Source organism: Lonchura striata, unplaced genomic scaffold (genome assembly GCF_046129695.1).
Source record: "Lonchura striata isolate bLonStr1 unplaced genomic scaffold, bLonStr1.mat Scaffold_113, whole genome shotgun sequence".
In the NCBI taxonomy this organism is placed as follows: Eukaryota; Metazoa; Chordata; class Aves; order Passeriformes; family Estrildidae; genus Lonchura; species Lonchura striata.
Window position 1 is genome coordinate 538,133 of NW_027461081.1, and position 23,271 is coordinate 561,403.

Here is a 23,271-nt window from a genome sequence, read left to right on the forward strand (position 1 = left end):
CAAAAGGTTGAGCCACTCAACCTCTTTGAGTACCTGGCCCGAGATCCGGATGCCCACAGAAAGGCAATGGAGGCTTATGCTCAGCTGCACTTTCACCTCTGGATGATGCTCTCCAACACTGAGAAGAATTCCCTGCACAAAGCTCTGATGGAGAAGTTCGCAGCCAATTGCTGCAACGTCGACTCTTTGTGATTGTTGTATTTGTCTGTGGCAATCCTGAAGCTGCTTTCCTGCTCCTGTGACAGGAAGATGGTGCAGCACATGGTTTCGTTGTGTAGACACTTCCATGAGTGGCCTTGCCCTTCACTTTCCATTTGCAACAGTGCTGTTGCCTAAGTCAAGGAGGCAGAAACGGGCTCCACCTGCACATCCTTGCAGAAGAACAGTGAAGCTGATGGAGGTTGCTTGGAATACCTCGAAGACAGCAACCTAGCCTATTAGGGACTTAATGTAGTTATTCAGTGAGTTGTAGTTTTAATTAGACTTGTTTCTTAGCATTCATTCCAGAGGCCCTTTAGTGTTGGCAGTATATAACTATTTTGCAAAGCTACCCTTAGTGTAGAGAAATAGAGTTTAGACTAGATTAGTTTAAACCCTTAGTTTAGAGAATTACCCTTAGTTTAGAGAATTCCCCTAGTTGCTTGTCTGCTTTTAAATAATACTTGAATATCTATGTTTGAGAAACTAATAAAAGAAGTTAAGTTTCTCAAATTGCCTGAAATGTGTCATTCTTTGTACGCAACCCTCTATATCTTTGAGAATGTCCTTCCTATACCTCTATCTGAAATAAAGACTCTTTGCAAACAGAGATGTTGGATATATTAAGTATGCTGTCTCTTGAGCATTTCCATAGAAATGCTTGAAGTTTGAAGTGAAAATGCCCTGAAATGCCTGAAATTTTGCAGCAGAGTACTCCTGAACTTTTTTAGCAATCTTTGGAAAGATTGCTAAAGTTTTCTTTACACAGTCACTTTTACACACTCCTAGGGAACAATTTAGTCCTAAAAGATTGAGCTACCCTTCAGTAATAGCTGCCCTTCAGCAATATCTACATATATATGTGTGAAGAAATAATAAAAGGAGAAAAATTTCTCAAATTGCCTGAAATCTGTCCTTCTTTTTATTTGACCCACCATTTATAGCAGAAAACAAAACAGGTCCTGATAGATGCAGCTAATTAAAGGAACAAGAAGAAGCTTCAACTTCTGAGTAAAAAACTACAAATGAACACAGTGATAGTTACAGCATGGTCACACTGTCTTGAGCTGTAGTGTAGCAAATTTGAGTAAAGTAGCAGTGTCTTCCAAAAAACAATCTATTTTCCCTCCATATCCAAACTAAAGCTGTCAATGTACCTGCCATTAAAGCAGTTAGTCACTTGCATGGGGCTGCAGGGTAAAACATTGCTTGATCTGCTCAAGTCCCCCAACTTTATTCTGTGGCATTTAAATCCTGAGAAGATATAAATAACCTATCTTTATCAATTTGGCTGATATTTAGCTTTGAGCAGCATACTAATTCATAGTAAGGAGCAAAGTGCAAGAAAAAACACTACAAACAGTAGAAATGAAAATAATATGCAGGAAAAGAAAGGCCAGTCATGAAGCAGGTGAGAGCAGCCACCCCACAGTTTCCTAAAGCCCACAAAGATTTGCTCTAGGTGGCCAATCAAGCTTTTTGGTTCTTTGGCATATCTCAATTCTTCCTTGCTTCAGGTGCTCTGTACTTCTCACCTCCTTCCACCAAGGCAGAAATAGGCTGTAATAAGTACTTCAACCCAAATCCTCTCAGTCCCCAAGTATTAGTGAATTACTATCCAAAATAAAAAGGCTGCTTTAACCCCCAGCTTGCTCAATGACAGTGCCTTCAGTCTAGGGAGCAAGGTACACCCAGGAGGATTCACAGCAATGACACAAGGTTCAAATGTCGTCATGGGCAGTCAATCTTCGCTTTGTGCTCCGTGAAGCATGGCCAGTGGGCAGCGATTTAATCTCTTGAGTCACCCCTGGTTAAAAGTGCACTTGTTTCCTCTTCTTTTTTTGCCTTTCAAGGTCTTCCAAGCCAGAAGCAAGGCAGAAGCCCACAGAAATCTTGAGGTAAGAAGCAGTGTCCTTCCAAGGATTCTGACCTTGCTATGGCTCACATAGGAAGCAAATCAGCCCTGCAAAATAGGACTTCTCTGCATTTTCCATGTGGATCAGAATATTCGAAAATAACTGGAAAGCTTGCTCTTTCAGAGCCATGCAGGGCTTAGGCAATTTTTTTCATTAATGTATATTGACACTACTTACCATTTCATTATCTGTTCTCCTTGTAAAATAAGTTGTGTAGCTCTGAATTTGATTTCTACTGCTTATGCTTATTATGGCAGCATGGTTATGTCACAGTGTTTCCAAGAGAAGAGATAATTGTAGAGAAAAATTTATGAGAACAATAGAAACTTCTAGGATGGACAAGCTCTCAGGCTCTGTTTCTTCAGTTCTGGAAATATTTATTATGATTACAGTGCATTAAAGACACAGAGTTATATGAGTATAGGGAAAAATACCCATAAGTACTTTTGTCACCATCTTTAAAAAGCCATTTAAAGTCATCACCATTCAACTTAAACTCTTTAAAATGCTGGTTTACATATTTTAATTGTTGCTGGCAAGGAAAGTTTAGTGCTCATGATTTTTCTGTAAGGCTGCATCCTGACCACAGCTCATATAATCAATTTTCAGGCTCCTCATAATGTTTTCCTGAAGTATCCAAAGAAAAGAAATGCACCTCATACAGAAATTATGTGAAATACAATCTGACATCAAAATGACCTGAGGTACTGTTGTTCCCTAGAAATGAAATCAAATTTAAAACAACATAAAATACTTAAAGTATAGAAATGTTTCTGTATCTGGCAGGGCAAAGTAGCACAACCATCCCAGGAGGTTTGTTCTCATTTTCATTATCACTACTGTATAGTCCACACTTCAGAAAAAATAGCTCTGTAAATTTTGGTTTTGTAGTTTTTAGCTTTAAACAATTCCAGAAAAATTGGGGGACAAAGTGGGGAGTGTTTATTTTTTATTCAGTCTTTCCAGTGGTTATTTTTTTCAGTCCATTATCCTACTGTGGCTACATTATGTTCTTATGCTCAACTTTCCAGATTTGACTAAATGTATTTAAAAACAACAGCAGAGGATTTTTTTATTAAAAGCATTAAAAACAACCACTTGAATCATGAGCCATTTTACCCAGCTCTGATACTGAATTTCTTTCCTTTGTCAGCTCTATACATATGTCAGAGATTGAGGATTTTTGTTTTTATGCACAAACTCTGTACAGTAATTGCATCTTCTATGGAACATCAAATCTTTTGGCAAAAAGACCATTGTACTGAAGGAATACTTGGTTATATAACTGGGAGATATAATCCAGAATAAGTGCTTGGCCCATGCAATAGTGACTGATATCTCAACATGTCAGAGTAAATGATGGAATTTAATTGTTAAACTTTTTCAACATGGAAAAAAATCCCACTGACAGTGATTGCTGTTGGTTTGATCTGTATCTTGGCAAACCCCCAGATTTTTAGTCAAGTAAAAACAAGAACAAAAAATTTAGTTTCCCCTGCAAATATTTAAGGATTTTTACTGCTCACAGAATACTGGAAAGTGACAACAAAAAAAAAGAGAGAAAAAGAAAAAAAAGTGAGAGACACCTGCTTCTGTTAGTGTCTCCTGCTTGCAAGTTTGTTACTCACACCATTGGAGGCAGGAGAGAATGAGCACCTGTCCCCAGGCTGAGGAACTTGTATGGCACTGCACAGTCCCTATCTCTGCACAGTGAGAAGGATGGCTGGGGCTGAAAAAAGCCCCATTCTATCTTTTTGAGGAAGAAAGGAAGGCAGCTGCAATAGTTTTAGGAGTGGGTGACAGCTGAAAGTATCTCTTGTGAAGACGCTCTTTGATGAATGTACAGCATACGTGGAGGAAAAATAAGAGTTTGCCAAGTGCAGACATCTTCTATTCTCTTATAGCTAAAGCTGCTTTGATCTCAACCTGACAAGCGATGTGTATATTATACCACTGAAACCACTTTAGTCTTTTCAACTCAAAAAACAAATAGCCCAGGGACCTAAATGCGGGATGACCACACTCCAGCACGGTGTGGGTGGAGGGAGGCAGAGATCTCTGAAGGTTGCTCTTGGGGAAAGAGGTTTATTGGGGGTGCAGGAAGGTCCGAGCCTCGTGCTCTCAGGCGTAGCATGTGGCCGGGATTAAGAGGGCAGGGGAGGGGAGAGACAAAAGGAGGGTTTAGGAGAGGGGAAGCCCTAGGAAAGGAGGGAAAGGTTCTAAGAGGGGAGGAAGTTCTAAGAGAGGGGAGAGGTTCCAAGAGCGGGAAGAGGTTCCAAGTGGCCGCATGGCTTCTCGGAGCCCCCTTATCAGGGGCTCCTAGGTGGGCTGGGATAAGGCATGGGCCAATGGGGTTACAGACGCTGATGTTTTAGGGGCAGGTACAGAGGTGTGGGATGAGCCACACATCTTCTGGGGGGTGAGATGGAACAGTCCATTTCACTCCAGGATTCATCCAAGGGCAGAAGTGACATCTGGCTAGCTGGGAGAACTGTTCTCATCCTAGCTGTATTATTTATGAACAATCATATCTATCTATCATCTGCAACACTCTGAGTTGGATGCACTAGAGCAATACTATCAAGATTTTCTCAGGAGCTCTAAACAACAAAACAGCCTTTACTGGGAAATTTAGAAAATCAGTGAAACTTTGGCAAACATTTTAATATGGCATTCAATCAACAAAAAAAAACTTCTAAAAGCATTGACTTGGACCATTCAACTTCACAAACTCTGAGCCTGTTCAATTTTAAGTTAATCAATACTGGCAAGAGTACAGAAATAGAAGAGGTAGATACAAAAAGAGAGAACAATAAGATACAGAGAAGCACACACTCAGCTACCAACTCCTGGATTCCAGCAATGTTCAGATGGAAATTCCAAGAGGAGGTAGGGTCAAGATATGTGCTTGCCTTGTGGTCAGCCTTAAATACCCCTTGGTCTTCCTGGGCCCTTCCCCCAGGTGGGACTTGGGGTCATTTGGTCACTCAGGAGCTGGGCTGGGGCTCCAGAGGTGGCTGTGGAGCATTGTCTGTGCTGTGCCAGGGACTGGCAGACACTGCTGGGCTGGGATAGAGGCTCTGGGGGGATTGGGGTTCCAGGGCAGGGCAGTGCTGGGGTTCCAGGGCAGGGCAGGGCTGGACCTGCCCCTTCCTCCCCTACACATGAAATGTTTCCAGCCAACAATCTCCTTCAGTCTGTCACAACAGTCAACATTGGTGGTGAAATCCCAATATGGCCATTGCTATGGTCAGTTTCCATGGCAACCATCCCCAGCCCCTGTTGCTATGGTTAGTTTCCATGGCAACCATCCCCAGCCCCTGTTGCTATGGTCAGTTTCCATGGCAACCATCCCCAGCCCCTGTTGCTATGGTCAGTCCCTGGGCAGCTCCATGGAGACCCCATGCCAGGGGTGGTTGCCATGGACACCAGCTCAGGCCCGGAGCCCGTTGCCATGGCAACCATTGGCACTCCCATCCCCAGGGTCATGGATCCCAGAACCACAGAATTGGCTGAGCTGGGAGGGACCCATCAGGATCCTCGAGTCCAACTGCTGGCCCTGCACAGGACACCCCAACACTGCCAGCCTGGGCCTGGCAGCGCTGTCCAAATGCTGCTGGAGCTCAGAGAGCCCTGGAGCTGGGACCCTTCCCTGGGGAGCCTGGGCACTGCCCCAGCAGCCTCTGGGCAAAAACCTTTTCCTGAGATCCAACCTCAGCCTGCCCCGACTCAGCTGCAGCCGCTCCCTCCACTCCTGTCCCCGGGCACCAGAGTGAAGAGGTTTCCTCAGCCCCAGCCAGGGACCCGCTCCCAAGGCTGCTGCCATGGCCACCAGGGCTGGCACCAGCTGGGATGCTCGGTTTCCACAGGCCGGGGTTCAGGAATGGGATTCCTCAATTTCCTGCTTCCGCTAAAACTGCCCTGCCATTTGTTGCCCTCTCACTTACCATGGAAAGCACAAAAGGCAAATATTCCAGGCTGGAATAAGAATAATTTACGGGGAACAGCAATGAGATAAGGAACAAACAGAAACAGAAAAAATATTGACAACAGAAGGGATAAGAATAACTATTTACAGGGGAAAACTACATCACCATCAATTGTATCATCCTGGCCACGTGTTTCCTCCTGCATGGAAAGGACACCTGTCTCCTCAGGGAGAGAGAAAGAGTCCCTTTCCTGCCCCTGGCAATGACCTGAGGTGGGAGTGAATGTAGTGACAGGGCCATGGCCAGACCCTCATGTCCTTCAATCCCATATCAGGTCATTGGCAGGGGCAGGAAAAGGGACAGGTGTCTTCCCAGCATGGATAACAGGGAACATGGATCACCAGGGCTCTTCCCAACAGGGTCCTCCAATGGGGGATTAAACTGGAGCAGTGCACAAAGCTCTTCCTGCAGCTGAGGAACTTTCATGACTTCCCTTACGGATGGCTCCGTTGGTGTTTCGTCAAGTGAGATCTCTGGGTGAAGCTCTTCCCACACTGGGGACACAAGTATGGCCTCTCCCCAGTGTGGATGCGTTGCTGGCTGACAAGGTTGCACTTGTGCTTGAAGCCCTTGCCACAGTCGGGGCAGAGGAAGCGCCTCTCCTCAGTGTGAATCCACTCATGCAGGAGGAGATGGGAGCTGCTGTGAAACGTCTTCCCACAAGTGGGGCACATGTAGGGCCTCTCCCCAGTGTGGATGCGCTGGTGTGTGACGAGGGTGGAGTTTTGCTTGAAGCCCTTCCCGCAGTATGGGCAGCGGGAGGGCCTCTCATCCTTGTGAATCCGCTGGTGTCCGAGGAGATCAGAGATGCTGCCAAAACTCTTCTGACACTCGGGACACTCATAGGGCCTCTCCCCAGTGTGGATGCGTTGGTGGCTGACAAGGTGAGAGTTGGAGCTGAATCCCTTCCCACACTCCCCACACTTGTAGGGCCTCTCCCCAGTGTGGATGTGTAAGTGGCTGACAAGATGGGATTTGCAGCTGAGCCCTTCCCACACTCCCCACACTCGTATGGCCATTCCCCAATGTGGATCATCAGGTGTCGTTTCAGATTGTTGCTCTGCCTGAAGCTCTTCCCACACTCCAAGCACTTGTAGGGCTTCTCCCCATCAGGAAGCTGCTCAGGGACCACCAACTCTAAGCTCTGGCGGAAGCTCTGCCCACCTTCCTGGCCCAGAGTGGGTCTTTCCTCCTCAGAGCATCCTGGGCTGGGCTTGCAGCCCCTCCTCCTGTGAGATCTCCAGGGATTTTCCTCCCTGTTGGATTCCTGCACTGTGGAGTTGCTTAAAACGGCTTCTTCCATGAGGTTCTGCTGCAGGGATTTGTCTTTCCTGGTCTCCATCCTCAGCTCCTGCTCTGGGGGAGGAAGGACAAGGAGTAGATGGGATTTGCCTCCGTGCCAGAGGGAAGGGCAAGAAGATCCCCCCAGTGCATCCCTGGCAGGAGGGCACCGGCAGCGGGGCTGTCCTGCAGCCGGGGACCAGGCTGGGCTGGGAGATAGAGCAGGAGAGAGGGGGAAAGGGGCACTGACTTCCTCCTCACCTGCCTCAGTGTCCCAGGGCATCTTCCTCTTCCTCGCAACCTTCTCCTCCATCTGGTGAACATTTGGGTACAGGAAATCCTGTTTTGGAAGGAAAACAAGGGATGAGTACAGTGAGTTTTGTACAGGTTTGAAGGCAAACCAGGGGGAGAGTCTAAGCCAGAATGACAATTGAATAAGAAATCTAAGATCATGGCAATGATACAGAAACACTGGCTTAACCTGACAGAGTCAGGATATAACCTGACACCCCGTTGGTCAGGGTGGTGGTAGCTGTCTGATGAAATGGTGGCTGCAGTCCAGCTCGAGTGATGAATGTGATTCTGTCAAAGCAGTGATCCTGTAGAAGGGTCTGGTCTTCCTCTGAAGGTCCAGTGGTGCTTATGGAGCTCTTGTCCTCTGGGAATCCAGTAGGCAAGGTGGTTGTGGTGTTGCAAATGGTGAGATTATATCCAGGTAGGAATACTTGGTTCCTCCCCCTGGGCGGAGCATCCCACAATGGGATGATGTAATTTTATCAGTGCTGCAGTGACACTCAATGGCCCATTAAGAGAAGATGGCCCTGGAGGGCGTTATCAGGGCTGAGCCATGGAAGAGATAAAGAACACTGCCCCACCTGTTGATAACAGTTTATGGAGATGGGGACTGAAAACACTTTTGATTACATCTGACACTGTAACCTAAAACAGTGAGGCAATCCCTGCTCGGGGTGGGGGGTGAACACCACCCCCCTTACCCAAACTGGCTCAGGTGTAAAACCCCCACCCTGGGAAGGCCACGCACACAGGGGACAATGTCACACTTGCCCCGCTTCTGGGGAGAGCTCTGTCCCTGTCACTCCCTTGCTTTCTCCCCTTTTCTCTTTCTTTCCATGTCTCTCTTAATTTTGTTAAAATCACTGCAAGAAAGGGAGCAAATTATACCAACGAGAATGACAAGGATAATTCACCCCAAGCTGAGGAACACAAGGCTACTAAAGTCCTACAAGAAGCCCAGCTCAAGTAGCTAAATTCCCAAATAACTCCTGAAATCACGGGCTTTGGGGGGAGAAGAATTATTTTCTTGCTCCCTGTCACCTTTGTGACAGCTACACAGACCTTTCCCATTCTTTTAATAATCTGTATTGGGAAAATTTTCCTGATTTCTTTTTTTAGAACCGCCAGCATCTGAGTTGGAGCTGTGCTGGAACTCATGAAATTTGGAATTGCCACAGAATTGCTTCTGTTGTTGGTTCATTAATGTTTGGGATTTATTTGCATTTCCATCACAAGTGACTTGTGGGAAGAGCAAATCTTCCTCAAGGCATTTTATGTAGGGTTAAGTTTAATTTCTGCTGAGTTTGTTTAGTCTAGTGCCCAGGGGATGCTCAAGGGGTCTCTGGTTTTGGTTTGGCCCTAATTTTCTTCTGATTCGTCTTTTTCACTTAGAAACACCTGAAAAATGACTAAAATTATTATTGACCAGAGATGTCAAAAGTCCCACCATTTAAGAGGTATTTGAGGTGGAATTTACTGTTTGGGAACATATTCTAGAGGATTTGTGGGTTCTTGGGGGATATATGGGAGTATTCTCCATATCTTTGCACTCCAAAATCCAAGGTGGGTTGCACTTTCACCTCAAAATGACTCAACCTCCCAGGAAGCCCCAGAGTCTTACTCCAAACTGGCTACATCCCACCTCAAAATGGCTGGTTCCCACCTCAGTCCAGTGCCAAAATTACTCTATTCCTCAGCCTACAGGATGAGATGGGGTTGGAAGGTGATCGGGAGAAGTGAGATCCAAATTTGAGGTTGTGGGATCAGGATTGTGTGGGGCTGGGTGGGTGTGATTTATTTTGATAATAAATAAAACGATCAGAATTACTGATTTCTGTCCCATTCATTTTCCATCAGTTCTGATTTGCTTTTCAGAGGGCCGCCTTCTCAGCTGATTTTGTTTGTGTCCTCCTGTCCCAGACTGAAAAGCAAGATGTGTTCTATTTGCCATCTGTATGGCAGTTGTGCTGTGTTAAGTGGGCAGCTTTTCCTTATCTCTTCCACAATCAATCCTCCCTCAAAGGAGACATCTGCTGATAATGGGCTATTGAATGTCACTGCATGACTGATAAGAACTGTAAAATCCCATTGTGAGATGCTCTGCCCAGAGGGAGGAGCCAAGAATTCCTACCTGCATCTAGTCTTGAGATTTGGCCCACCAACACAGATTTTTCTGCATTGGATTTCCCATAGGAACAGCTGCCTCTTCCTCTTCAGAAGAAGACTCCCATTCCTACAGGATCACTTCTCCAACAGAACCACACCTGACACTCCTGGACGACTGCACCCATAATTCCAATTGGACTGTGGCAAGTACCCTGTCCAAAAGGGTATCGGGTTATATTCTGACTCTGTCAGTGTTATTTCAGTTTACTGCATTGTTTATTTTATAGTTCTATTTTCTTCCCTAATAAAAAACAGTCATTCCTGCTCCCATATTTTTATCTGAGAGCCCCCCTTAATTTCAAATTTATGACAATTCTGAAAGAGTCTACATTTTTCCATTTCAGGGGAGGCTCCTGCCTTCCTTAGCAGACACCTGTCTTTCCAAACCAAAACACCTCCTTTCTCTCCTGCCTTCCTTTGCCTGCTCTGTTTCTCTCTCAGTGCCTCCTTTGACCCAGGGCTGCTCCCACCAAAGACCCTGCCCTGATTTAATTCCCAATCCATGAGCTACAACAACCATGGGTGAAGTGAGGGAGTCTGGCAGTGAAATGTCACTCTAAGATCTTGCTCCACTTGGCTTTTGGCTCTTCCATAAGAGCTTTGCCTTCAAGGGCAGGAACATCTTTTCCTGGCTGGGAACTGGAATTCCAGCCCCTGGGAGCATGTGCCATGGATCCCAGAGGGGCATTCCCGAGGCTCCCAGGGTGTTGCTCCTGCCGTGCCTCCCAAGGAGCTGTGCAAGGCAGGGGACAAGGTGCAGCAGCTGTGCTGGTTCTGAAGTCCCACAGCAGCCCCTGGTTCCAGGAGTTTCCACACTGCCAACAGCGGTTCCTGTGTTCCCATGATGTCCTGCTATGTCCCCATGGATATTTGGTGTCATGAAGTTCTTCGGTGTCACAATGGCCACCTCGCTCCATCAGCTTCCACAGTGTCCAAATGGCCTCCTTGGATGGGCAGTGTCACCATGGACCATTGGCTCCATGCAGCCCTGCTGGGTCACCATGGACTCCTTGGTTCCATGAGGTTCTGGGGGTGTCTCCATGGTCTCCTTGGATCCACAGTGTCACAATGGACCACTGGATCCACGTGGCCCTGCTGTGTCACCATGGCCCCATGGTTCCATTGGACCCCAGGGTCACAACTGACTCCTTTTTTCCATGTAACCCCCTCAGTGCCAAAATGGCCCCTTTGTTCCATGGGGAACACAAAAGATTTATAAAAACATTGAGCAAATCCTGCTTAAATCACGTGGGAACATCGGTTTTCATTCCAAAGAGAGGTTAAAGGTGAGGATGCCACCAGCAGCTTCCATCTGCAACAGAGATCCAGGGAAAGGACAGGAACAGAGAATTCAGCTGGGAGGCTCAAAGAATTCTGCTTCCAGTGATCATTTCTGGTCACACTGTCCCTTGTAGAAAGGTGACACCATTCCAGGCAGCCTGTACTGAGCAGGTGGCTCGTGAGTGGGGTTTGTTGTTCAGGAAACCTGCTCAGGCTTTTCCAGTCTTTCTTTCCCAAGAGGAAAACTTCTCCTGGGCCTGTGTACAGGCAGAGCCCTGAGGAGAGCAGGCGGGACACGGTGCAAGGGGCTGGGACATGGAGCCGCAGAGCTCAGGGACAAGGTTCTGCTGCAGGGCACAGGGATGTCAGTGCCAGGTGGGCAATGTCAGACATGGTGAGGCTGGGGGTGAGGAGCAGCTTGTCCAAACAGGATCAGCCCTCAGGGGGCTCATTCTTCTACATGCCCAGACCTCCTAATGAGACAGTGAGCATCAAGGTCACCTGGGGAATGCTTCTATCAGCTCTTCTCTGAACTGGAAACAAAGAATACTCACTTGATTAAAGAATAAAATTAATGTAGTGCACTTTGAAATCCTCCTCCTTACAAGAACTCCAAACAGACTCCTATCAGCTGCACAAGTTTTGGAGATTTGCACACAATTGAATGAAGTCAAAGCGTCCCTGAGGGCTTTCTTTGTTTTGATGATCCCCAACATGGATTTGAGCCCCTGTCCAGGACCCTCAGGCACTGAGAGAAGGCTGAAGAAGCTGCTCAAGGAGTCAGAAGCAAAGGTCCAAGTCCCTTGGAGCATCACTGGGCCCCACTGAGGGCAGGGATTGCCAAAGGCTCCCAGGGACTGGTGAGAGCAGATCCTTGAGGCCAGGATTGCAGGGAGCCCAAGGCTCAGAGCAGGGAACTGCAATGCTGAGCAAGGCCTGGGGTGGCTGGGGGAAGCAGAAAGGCCAAGCCCTGAGCCCAGCCTGGCACAGCAGGGCCTGTCCCTCACGGGTGGCTGGGGCTGTTTGTGGGGCAGGGGGATGTGAGGGGCAGCAAGGACAAATGTCACAAATCTGTGTGACGCTGCAGATCCTCATGGAACCAAGGGGCCATTGTGGCACTGTGCTGCCTCATGGAATCAAGGAGACCATTTTGAACTCAGAGACCCCAAGGAACCAAGGGTCCATGGTGACCTTGTGCAGCCGCAGTGTCACAGAGGAGCCGTTGTGACACAGTGAGGGCACACGGAGCCGAGGGGCCATTGTGACACATCAGGGCTCTGTGGAACCACGAAGCCATTGTGATATTGCAAGGGCTCATGGAAGCATGGGGCCATTGTGACACTGCAGAAGCAAGGGGAACATTGTGACACTCCAGAGACTGATTTATCCAAGGAGACCATTGTGACACTGTGGGGTCCCACAGAACCAAGGGAACATGGAACAGGTCTGGCTAGCTGGGCCTCCTGGGGACCACCTGACAGGTCTGGCTGACCTTGGCATGTCGAGGGCTACTTCTCGTCAGCTCCTGAAGCACTGGGGTGTCGGCCTGATATTTTAAGATTTTCTAAAACCTTCTGAGTTTACATTCTTGTAGCAAATTTTCTCACGCAACTTTCTGTAAATAATTTATTGCTTTGCATTCCTTCATAGAGGAGGGGAAATTTGATGGACGGTAGTTTTGTCCAGTATCATTGGAGAGGTGGCACTTTCACCCTCCAATCCACTGTCACCTTTGGAAAACTATAAATGTTGGAGTCGGAAATAAATTACATTTCTTTTACCGTCACATACACAAAGGTGCCCATCATGTCTTCTCACGTCCCATAGTGACATTGGGGCTCTGGGCTTTCCTTCCTATGGGAGAGAACTATTCTTCTCCTCCAGGGGCCTATAGCCAAAACTGGAATTCCTCCTCCAAATTTCCTTATATTACAAGGATTGTTTATAGATGAAATCTGCCAGGAGAGACAGATCTGGCTGCCTTGGCCACTCAGGGGCCACCTCTCATCTGCCTTTCAAACACTGGGACCATGTGCTTTTCTTTATTATGGGATAAAAACTATCCATCTCAACCAGGTACCCATGGCCAAAATTTGGCATCTGCCTCCAGTATCCCCTATATCCAATGATAGCTCCCAGAAAAATGATGCCAGGAATCACAAATCTGGCTGGCCTTGGCTTCCTGAGGGCTGGCACTCATGTGCCTCTGAAACATTGGGGCTCTGTGCTTTCCTTCCTAATGAAAAAACTCTTCTTTCTGTCTAGGTGTCCATGGCCAAAACTGAGATTCCACCTCCAAAATGCTCTATGTCCAAGGATAGCCCCTAGATGAAAGTTGTCAGGAGAGAGAGGTCTGGCTGGCTTGGCCTAAGGCTGGCCACATCTCATCTTCTTCCAGAACTCTTGGATTTTGTGCTTTTCTTTCCTATAGGAAAAAAACATCCATCCTGAGCAGGCTTCCATGGCCAGAATTGGGATTCCACCTCCAAAACTCTGTACATCCAACGATTGCTCCCAGTGAAATCTGCCAGGACAGACAGATTTGGCTGCCCTTGGCCTCTTGGGGATGCCTCTCACCTGCTTTCAAAACACTGGGGTCAGTGGTTTCCTTCCAATGAAAAAGACCTGTCCTTCTTCTCAAGGTGTTTATGGTCAAAATTGAGATTCCTTCTCCCAAATTCCATATATCCAAGGATCTCTCCATGACAAAAGCTGCCAGGACAAACAGGTCTGGCTGGCTTGGCCTCTCAAGAGCCACCTCTCTTCACTTCTGCCTTTGAAACACTGGGGCTCTGTGCTTTCCTTCCTATGGAAAAGAACTGTCCTTCTTATCTACACAGAAATGGCTGAAATTTGGGTTCCACTTCCCAAATTTGCTCTATCCAAGGGTTGCTTTCAGACAAAAGCTACCAGGACAGAGAAGTCTGGCAGGCTTAGGCCTCTGCTGGAAGCCTTTAATCTGTCCCTGAAACACCGGTGTTCCATGCTTTTCTTCCTGTGGAAAAGAACCATCCTTCTACTTTGGGTGTCCATGTCTGAAATTGGGATTCCACCTCTAAAATTCCCTATATCCAAGGGTTGCTCCCAGCCAAAATCTGCCAGTACCATCAAGTCTATCTGGCCTTGGCCTCTGGTGGCTGCCCCTGCCACACTGGGGCTCGGTTCTTTCCTTCCGATGGAGATCACTGTGACACTGTGGGCACCTCATGGAACCAAGGGGATCATTGTGGCACCACTGGAGCCCATGGAACCAAGGGGCCATGGTGACACCACGGGGCTTCATGGACCCAGAGACCATTATGACTCTGTGGGGCCTGATGGAACCATGGAGACCATTCTGACCCTTCAGGGCCTGGTGTCACCAAGGGGGCATTGTGACACCTCAGGTCCTCCTGGAAGCAAGGGACCATTGGGACAATGTGGGGCCCCATGGAAGCGAGGGAACATGGACCAGGTCTGGCTGGCTTGGCCTGCCAGGGGCCACCTGACAGGTCTGGCTGATGTTGGAATGCCAAGGGCTGCCTCTCATCAGCTCCTGGAGCAAAGGGGATATGTGCTTTCCTTGCTATGGAAAAGAACCGTCTGTGTTCAGATGCCCATTGCCAAAACTGGTATTCTCCCTAAACAATTTCCTGTATGCAAGGGTATGTCTTAGGAAAAAACCAGCCAGCTCTGGCTGGCCTTGCACTGTAGTGGTCATCTCTCATCTGCCCCTGAAACACTGGCGCTCTGTTCCTTCTTTCCTGTGGAAAATAAATGGTCTTCTTGTCCATGGTCCATGGCCAAAATTAAAATGTGGCCTCCTAAAGTCCGTATATCCAAGGATTGCTCCCAGACAAAAGTAGCCAGGACAGACAGGATGGATTAGCCCTGTCCACTGGTAAATTTCATAGACCATGAGCTTAATATTTTTATTAGAAAACACCTTGGAGAGGGCCCAGAGATCTCCCAATGAGAGGTTTTGGGGGCTTGGGCACATGACCACTATATATGGACAAGTTACAGATGAGAAAGCCTGGCTGGGTCTCTGTCCCTTCTGGCCCCACAGAGGTGCCGAGGCCGGCCCAGCCCCGTCTCGGCCGTGGGGCCGGGCGGCTCCTGCCGTGGGGCCGGGCCCCTTCCCAGGGAGCCGCCAGGCGCCATCGGCTGCCGGGCAGGGCAGGGGAGGCCGCGGGGCCGAGGCCGGGCCGTGGCTGCGGGTGCTGACATCTGGCCCTGCCGAGCCCTGCCCCGCCGCCAGCCCGGGCCCGGCCAGGATCCGCCGGGCCCCAGGAGCAGCCCCGGGCCGGGCCGGCTCGGCCAAGGCTCTGCCGCCCTTGGGCTTCGCCCGCAGCCGGCGGGCAGGGCAGGAGAAGCCATCGGCCCCGGCCGTGCTGCTGCTGGGCTCTGGCCTGGCTGCTGAGATCCTGGCCCTGCCCCAGCGCGGCCCAGCCTGACACAGCCCCAGCGCAGCCGCTGCAGAAACCTCCATGGCAAAACAGCTCCAGCCGCAAGCACCGAGCCCGGCCGGGCTCACGGAACCATCTGCAGCCCCGGGAGATATTGACTCTGCCAGTGCTGCCATCCTCCCTCCCGTGAGAGAAAAGGACACAGGGCAGGCACACAGAGGAGCAGCATGAACACACCGAGGGCAGGGAAGGGGAAGTTGAGTCCCAGGTGGGAGAGATGAGGAGATGCCTTGATCTTGGGGCTGAAATCCTCTGCTAAAGCTGTGGAGAAGGATGTCATTGATACATCAGACTCTCTTTTTCCCCGTAAGGCATTGGAAAGTAAGGGGAGATGACGTGTTTCAGCAAAGGCCTCCATGCTAAAGTGTGCAAATGTTGCAGTAGCTGTGATCCCATGAGAAGTTTGAACACTGAAAGAGAGCAGAGTGATGAGACCCTGTGCCCCAGGGAGAGAAAGAAGACCTCTGTTCCCAGAGATGAAGATGATTTCACAAAGAGATGAAAAAAACCTTTGTTCTTAAACAGCTCATCTTGAAACTAATACCCCATAAGTTGGCAAGGCTCATAAACACAGCTGTGGGAAAGGCTGTGAAAGAAATGGGAGGAACTTCACAATTGCAGATTTTCCTGAGCAGCTGCTATTAATGGAAATGAAAAGCCATTAGATAACTGTTATCTTGTGGATAAGTCTCCATAACATTAACAAGAGGAACTTCTCTGCCAAAGTGAACTGCAGAATGACTATTCTAGATGGTACCTGGCTGAAAATATTAGGTTTTGTCTCTTTACATTGTCAGGTTTTATGGAGAGAGGAAGTGTTCTGAAAGTTTTCTTCTAATTCTTATTACACTTTATTTTAGTTATAATTTATGAACTTTTCTTTATACCCATTTAAAGTAATGAGCCTACTTTGCCTTTCTCCTAATAGTACCTCACAGCAGGAAATGAGTAAGTACATTCTAGTAAGTGCACTGGTAATTAGCTAACACTGAACTCACAAAACTAATTAATGCATTGGCTGAGAAATCTCAAAATGTTGAACCAAAACCACTACAGAAACTTCCTGATGAACTGCATGAGAGCATACGGTGATTAAGGCAGAGCCATGGTTTGTCAGGACTTGCTTGATTCTAATGAGCCCCATGGTGCATTTGGAGCTGAGCCCTGGAACCTCAGGGCCTTAGAGGAGATTGCACAAACATTTCCCGGAGTCAAAGTCAACACCCAAAGTGTCTCAAGGAATTCCTGGAACCCACTGAGGTTCGTCCCCAACACAGGCTCCTCATGGACTCCTTGGAGGAGAGAACTGGACCCATTAAAAGCCCAAGAAACTTTGGAGTTGGATTCTGGAGAGGTTTCTGCAGCTCCCTCTCAGGGCCTGATGTTCAGGGCCTGAGCACAAAGCCCCAGAGGGTCATTAAAGTCCTTGTGCTGTGTCTGTGCTGCTGAGCTGGGCCGGGCTCCTGGCACAGAGGGTGATCCTGGTAACCAAGCAGAGCTTCAAAAGCACATTTCTCTTGCTGAGCAGCTCTTCTGCCAGCCCAGCAGGGCTGGGGCACTGCCTGCAGCCAGCCCGGGCACAGCACAGAGGCACAGAGAGCTTCAATCAGTCAGGGCTGGGAAGGGGCTGAGAAGTGCCTGGGGCAGAATCACTGCCAGCCCTTGGCACAGGAACCTCTGGCTGCAGGACAATGCAGCTGCAGGTCCTGGAGAGATCTCCTAAAGCTAGAACATCCCAATGCCCACAGATCCTGTGAGTACAACTCTGAGTATTTCTGGTGCAGGGCAGGTGAAATACTCATGAAGCTCTGACATGCTGAGGGGTTCTGATCAGCCATAGAATATTTCCAACAGAAGGATTTTGAAAGGAATTGAGGAAATTTTCTAAAACTTTATATCAAATTTCCTACTGGATATAAAGGGATAGAAGGATAAATATTAAAGTATGATTATGAATTATTATTTATGAATTTTGACAAGTGCCTGAGACATCTCAATTGTTACTTTTAGGAATCAATAAGTTCATACGAGATCCCTAATGTGCTTTCAGCCACTCTGCCCATGGACAGAACCAGCATCACCTTTGCTGGAGCCATCAGGCCCAATTTACATCTTTATGGAAAGTTTCAGGGGATCAGTAGGTGTTTGCCACCTCCTCAGCTGCTCCAGATTAGTCTCGTCTTCAGCTCAAACTGGAGGGTGAACTTTGGTTTATGAGGAATCAGTATTTATGCCAGTAAATTCAGCAGGCCCATCAGGCTCAATCTGAGCTGTCCCTTCTCCAAGCTGCAAACAGAACCTGCCCCCAGCCCGTGCCCTGCAAACAGGCAGGGTTCTGTCAGGCCAAGAAGAGTGCACAGAGATTTGGGGTCTGGGAGTCCTGGCAGGGAGAGATCGGGCACAGGTAAACACCTGCAGGAGGAAAATCTCCCGGAAGCAGAGAGAAGATCAGGGAAGGAGAGAAAACAAATCCCAGAAATGCTGAGGCAGGGAGAGTTTAGAGATGTCCAGAGGATCCCCTCCAGTGCAGCCCCTCCCTCTGCACAAGCCCCCTCCCTCCTGTGCCCCAGCCAAGCCTCTGCCCTCAGGGCTGGGGCTCCAAGGCGTGCAGCCCCTCCTGTGCAGGCAGAGCTGCAGCAGAGCCGTGGGGCAGCTCTGCAGCCCCGGGCCCAGTTCCCTCTGCAGAGCACAGGGCTGGGAGCAGCTGCCCGGCACTGGGGGCTCTGGCAGGGGGCACAGCTGGCTCAGGGTGACACAGCTGTCCCCAGTGCCCGGCTCTGGGCAATGTTGGCAGTGCAGCCAGGGAAGGAGCTGCACCTCCCTTCATCCAGTGCCATCAGAGGGACACTTGGAAGTGTCCCTGAGATTTCAGTCCAAGCTGGGAGCTTCAATGCAGAGTGCAAAGCTGTCCTAGAGAATCTCTGATTTATGAGATTTATGGGGAAAGGTAGAGGTGTTGTGACACTGAAAATGCTGCTGGGTTGGTGAAATGAGCAAGGTCAGTCCTTGGCTACAAATGTGGAGCTGGGCTGTGGTGGATCCATCTGCTCTTACCTGTACCTGAGGGTTTGTAAGAGAAACATGGGAGTGTGACCATCCTTCATGTGAGAAAAATGAAAACCAAGCTAAGCTCCAAACATAATGAATAATCATCTCCTATCAGTCTCCACTCATCATCTTTCCTCAGAAAACTCACTGTATTCATCAATGGGATGGAGATATGCTGAGGGTTTCTGATATCCAGGAATACCAGGAGAAACATGGAGGCAGCATAAAAAGAAAACCACAAAACTCTCAAATACAGAAGTGTATACATCTGTGTTACAGAGGAGGGTGTATGGGAAATGGTGTTAACTTTAATTACAGGCATCTCCTCTAACACTTCACTGTCCTTTCTCCATGAGCAGGTGCCCTTGTGCAGCCACAGCAAATGTCCAACAGCAGCTCCATCAGCCACTTCCTCCTGCTGGCACTGGCAGACACGCGGCAGCTGCAGCTCCTGCACTTCTGCCTCTTCCTGGGCATCTCCCTGGCTGCCCTCCTGGGCAACGGCCTCATCATCAGCGCCGTAGCCTGTGGCCACCACCTGCACACGCCCATGTTCTTCTTCCTGCTCAACCTGGCCCTCAGCGACCTGGGCTCCATCTGCACCACTGTCCCCAAAGCCATGCACAATTCCCTCTGGGACACCAGCACCATCTCCTACAAGGGATGTGCTGCTCAGATCATTTTCTTTATGCTCTTCATTGGATCAGAGATTTCCATCCTGACCATCATGTGCTACGACCACTGCGTGTCCATCTGCAAACCCCTGCACACGGGACCCTCCTGGGCAGCAGAGCTTGTGCCCACATGGCAGCAGCTGCCTGGGCCAGTGCCTTTCTCAATGCTCTCATGCACACAGTCAATACATTTTCCCTGCCCCTGTGCCATGGCAATGCCCTGGGCCAATTCTTCTGTGATATCCCACAGATCCTCAAGCTCTCCTGCTCCAATTCCCACCTCAGGGAACTTGGGCTTCTTGTGGTTACTAGCAGTTTATCATTTTGTTGTTTTGTGTTCATTGTTTTCTCCTATGTACAGATCGTCAGGGCTGTGCTGAGGATCCCTTCTGAGCAGGGACGGCACAAAGCCTTTTCCACCTGCCTGCCTCACCTGGCTGTCGTCTCTCTCTTTGTCAGCACTGCAGAATTTTCTCACCTGAAGCCCCCCTCGATATCCTCCCCATCCCTGGATCTGGCCCTGTCAGTTCTGCGCGATGAAATCCTGCTCAGCGTGGGCAACTGAGCCCTTGAAGGACTTAGTGTCAGGTCAAGGCTTGCTTTCCCTCCCAAAGCCTTCCCTTGGCAGCCTTGGGCAGGAGATCCATCCTCCCTCCCTCCTCCTTCCCACAGACCGGCTCGGAACCACTCCATGGGCACTTTCCATTCTCTCTCTGTCCTCAAGTGCAGTGCCAACCTGGGTCAGTCCTGGCTCTGTCCTGAGCTCCCAGGAGCTCACAGGCTGAGATGGCAATGCTCAGCCACACCAGGGCCCTGCCCCTGCCAGCAGCACCTCCAAGAACAGCAGCAGCAGCAGCAGCAGCAGCAGCAGCAGCAGCAGTCGCCTCTCAGCTGTTGGTGCCCCCACACTGCAGCCCCTCCCACTGGCAACAACATTCCCTTGTGGCCTTGGAGACAGTCCTGAATCCATCTATGGGGTCACAGAGCCATGAAATCCCAGAGTTCCAGGTTCCTGGAATCCTAGAGTCATTGAATCTTGAGAACCACACACAGCGGAGGAGGAGGAGGAGGAGGAGGAGGAGGACGAGGATGAGGAGGACGAGGACGAGGAGGAGGAGGAGGACGAGGAGGAGGAGGAGGAGGACGAGGAGGAAGAGGAGGAGGAGGACGAGGAGGACGAGGACAAGGAGGACGAGGAGGATGAGGAAGAGGAGGACGAGGAGGACGAAGAGGACAAGGAGGAGGATGAGGAGGACGAGGAGGAGGAGGAAGAGGAGGAGGAGGAGGATGATGAAGAGGACGAGGAGGACGAGGAGGACGAGGAGGAGGAGAAGGAGGAGGACAAGGAGGAGGACGAGGATGAGGACGAGGACGATGACGACTACGGTGAGGAAGAGGATGTGGAAAATGAGGAGGAGGAATAGGAGGAGGAAGAGAGAGAACGAGGACAAGGAGGATGATGAGGAGGAGGAGGAGAACGAGAAGGAAGAGGAGAATGAGGATGAGGAAGAGGAGGAGGAGGAGGACAATGACAAGGAGGATGAGGAGGGGGAGGAGAATGAGGAGGAGCAGGAGGAGGAAGAGGAGGAGGAGGAAGACAACAAGGGCTAGGGCAAGCACAAGGAAGATGAGGAGGAGGAGGAGGACAAGGAAGAGGAGGAGGCAGAGAAGCATGAAGAGGAGGAATAGGAGGAGGAAGAGAGAGGACAAGGACAAGGAGGATGATGAGGATGAGGAGGAGGAGGACAACGAGGAGGACAAGGAGGAGAAGAAGGATGAGGTCGAGGACGAGGAGGAGAAGGATGAGGATGAGGAAAAGGATGAACATGCAGAGGACAAGGAGGATGAAGAGGTCGAGGAGGAGGAAGAGGAGGAGAAGAAGGATGAGGATGAGTAAAAGGATGAAGATGCAGAGGACAAGGAGGACGTCCTCGTCCTCGTCCTCGTCCTCGTCCTCGTCCTCGTCCTCCTCCTTGTCCTCCTCCTCGTCCTCCTCTTCCACTTCCTCGTCCTCCTCGTCCTCCTCGTCCTCCTCGTCCTCCTCGTCCTCCTCTTCCTCCTCCTCCTTCTCTTCCTCCTCCTCCTCCTCCTCCTCCTCGTCCTCCTCCTCGTCGTCCTCGTCCTCTTCTTCGTCCTCCTCCTCCTCCTCCTCCTCGTCCTCCTCCTCCTCCTTGTCCTCCTCGTCCTCCTCTTCCGCCTTGTCCTCTTCCTCGTCCTCCTCCTCCTCTTCCTCCTCGTCCTCGTCCTCGTCGTCGTCCTCCTCATCCTCCTCGTCCTCCTCATTGTCCTCCTCCACATCCTCATTCTCATCCTCTTTATCCTCCTATTCCTCCTCATCCTCCTCGTCCTCCTCGTCCTCCTCTTCCTCGTCCTCGTCCTCGTCCTCGTCCTCGTCCTCCTCCTCGTCCTCCTCCTCGTCCTCCTCCTCCTCCTCCTCCTCATCTTGCTCCTCCTCCTCCTCATCCTCTTTGTCCTCTGCATCTTCATCCTTTTCCTCATCCTCAACCTTCTTCTCCTCCTCCTCGTCCTCCTCCTTGTCCTCCTCCTTGTCCCCCTCTTCCTCCTCCTCCTCCTCCTCCTCATCCTCCTCGTCCTCCTCGTCCTCCTCGTCCTCGTCCTCATCCTCCTCCTCCTCCTCCTCCTCCTCTTTCTCCTCTTCCTCGTCCTCTTCCTCGTCCTCTTCCTCCTCTTTCTCCTCTTCCTCGTCCTCTTCCCCGTCCTCTTTCTCCTCCTCCTCCTTGTCCTCCTCCTCCTCGTCCTCCTCCTCCTCGTCCTCCTCCTCCTCGTCCTCGTCCTTGTCATCCTCCTCCTCCTCCCTCTCCTCCTCCTCCTCCTCCTCTGTGTGTGTTTCTCATGATTCAATGACGCTAGGATTCCAGGAACCTGGAACTCTGGGATTCCATGGCTCTGTGACCCCATGGATGGATTCAGGACTGTCTCCAAGGCCACGAGGGAACGTTGGTGCCAGCGGGAGGGGCTGCAGTGTGGGGGCACCAACAGCTGAGAGGTGACTGCAGCTGCTGCAGCTGCTGCTGCTGCTGCTGCTGCTGCTGCTGCTGCTGCTGCTGCTGCTGCTGCTTGTGGGGGTGCTGCTGGCAGGGGCAGGGCCCTGGTGTGGCTGAGCGTTGCCATCTCAGCCTGCGAGCTCCTGGGAGCTCAGGACAGAGCCAGGACTGACCCAGGTTGGCACTGCACTTGAGGACAGACACAGAGAATGGAAAGTGCCCACAGAGTGGCTCCGAGCAGGTCTGTGGGAAGGAGGAGGGAGGGAGGATGAATCCCCTGCCCAAGGCTGCCAAGGGAAGGCTTTGGGAGGGAAAGCAAGCCTTGACCTGACACTAAGTCCTTCAAGGGCTCAGTTGCCCACGCTGAGCAGGATTTCATCGCGCAGAACTGACAGGGCCAGATCCAGGGATGGGGAGGACATTGAGAGGGGCTTCAGTTGAGGAAACATAGCAGTGCCGAGGAACAAGGAGACCAAGGCCAGGTGAGGGAGGCAGGTGGAAAAGGCTTTGTGCCTTCCCTGCTCAGAAGGGATCCTCAGCACAGCCCTGACGATCTGTACATAGGAGAAAACAATGAACACAAAACAACAAAATGATAAACTGCTAGTAACCACAAGAAGCCCAAGTTCCCTGAGGTGGGAATTGGAGCAGGAGAGCTTGAGGATCTGTGGGATATCACAGAAGAATTGGCCCAGGGCATTGCCATGGCACAGGGGCAGGGAAAATGTATTGGCTGTGTGCATGAGAGCATTGAGAAAGGCACTGGCCCAGGCAGCTGCTGCCATGTGGGCACAAGCTCTGCTGCCCAGGAGGGTCCCGTAGTGCAGGGGTTTGCAGATGGACACGTAGCAGTCGTAGCACATGATGGTCAGGAGGAAATACTCTGCTGAAATGAAGAACATGAAGAAAAAGAGCTGTGCAGCACATCCTATGTAGGAGATGTTCCTGGTGTCCCAGAGGGAATTGTGCAT

General features: G+C 50.0%; 1 protein-coding gene across 1 annotated transcript; it reads right to left on the reverse strand.

Annotated features, from left to right (window-relative positions):
- Positions 1-1,835: 1,835 nt before the first annotated feature.
- Positions 1,836-23,271, reverse strand: LOC144248410 (uncharacterized). The gene is given in 5 exon segments (XM_077790584.1): positions 1,836-1,871; positions 6,649-6,888; positions 21,298-22,053; positions 22,663-22,947; positions 23,113-23,271. Coding segments are annotated over 5 exon segments (1,476 nt in total).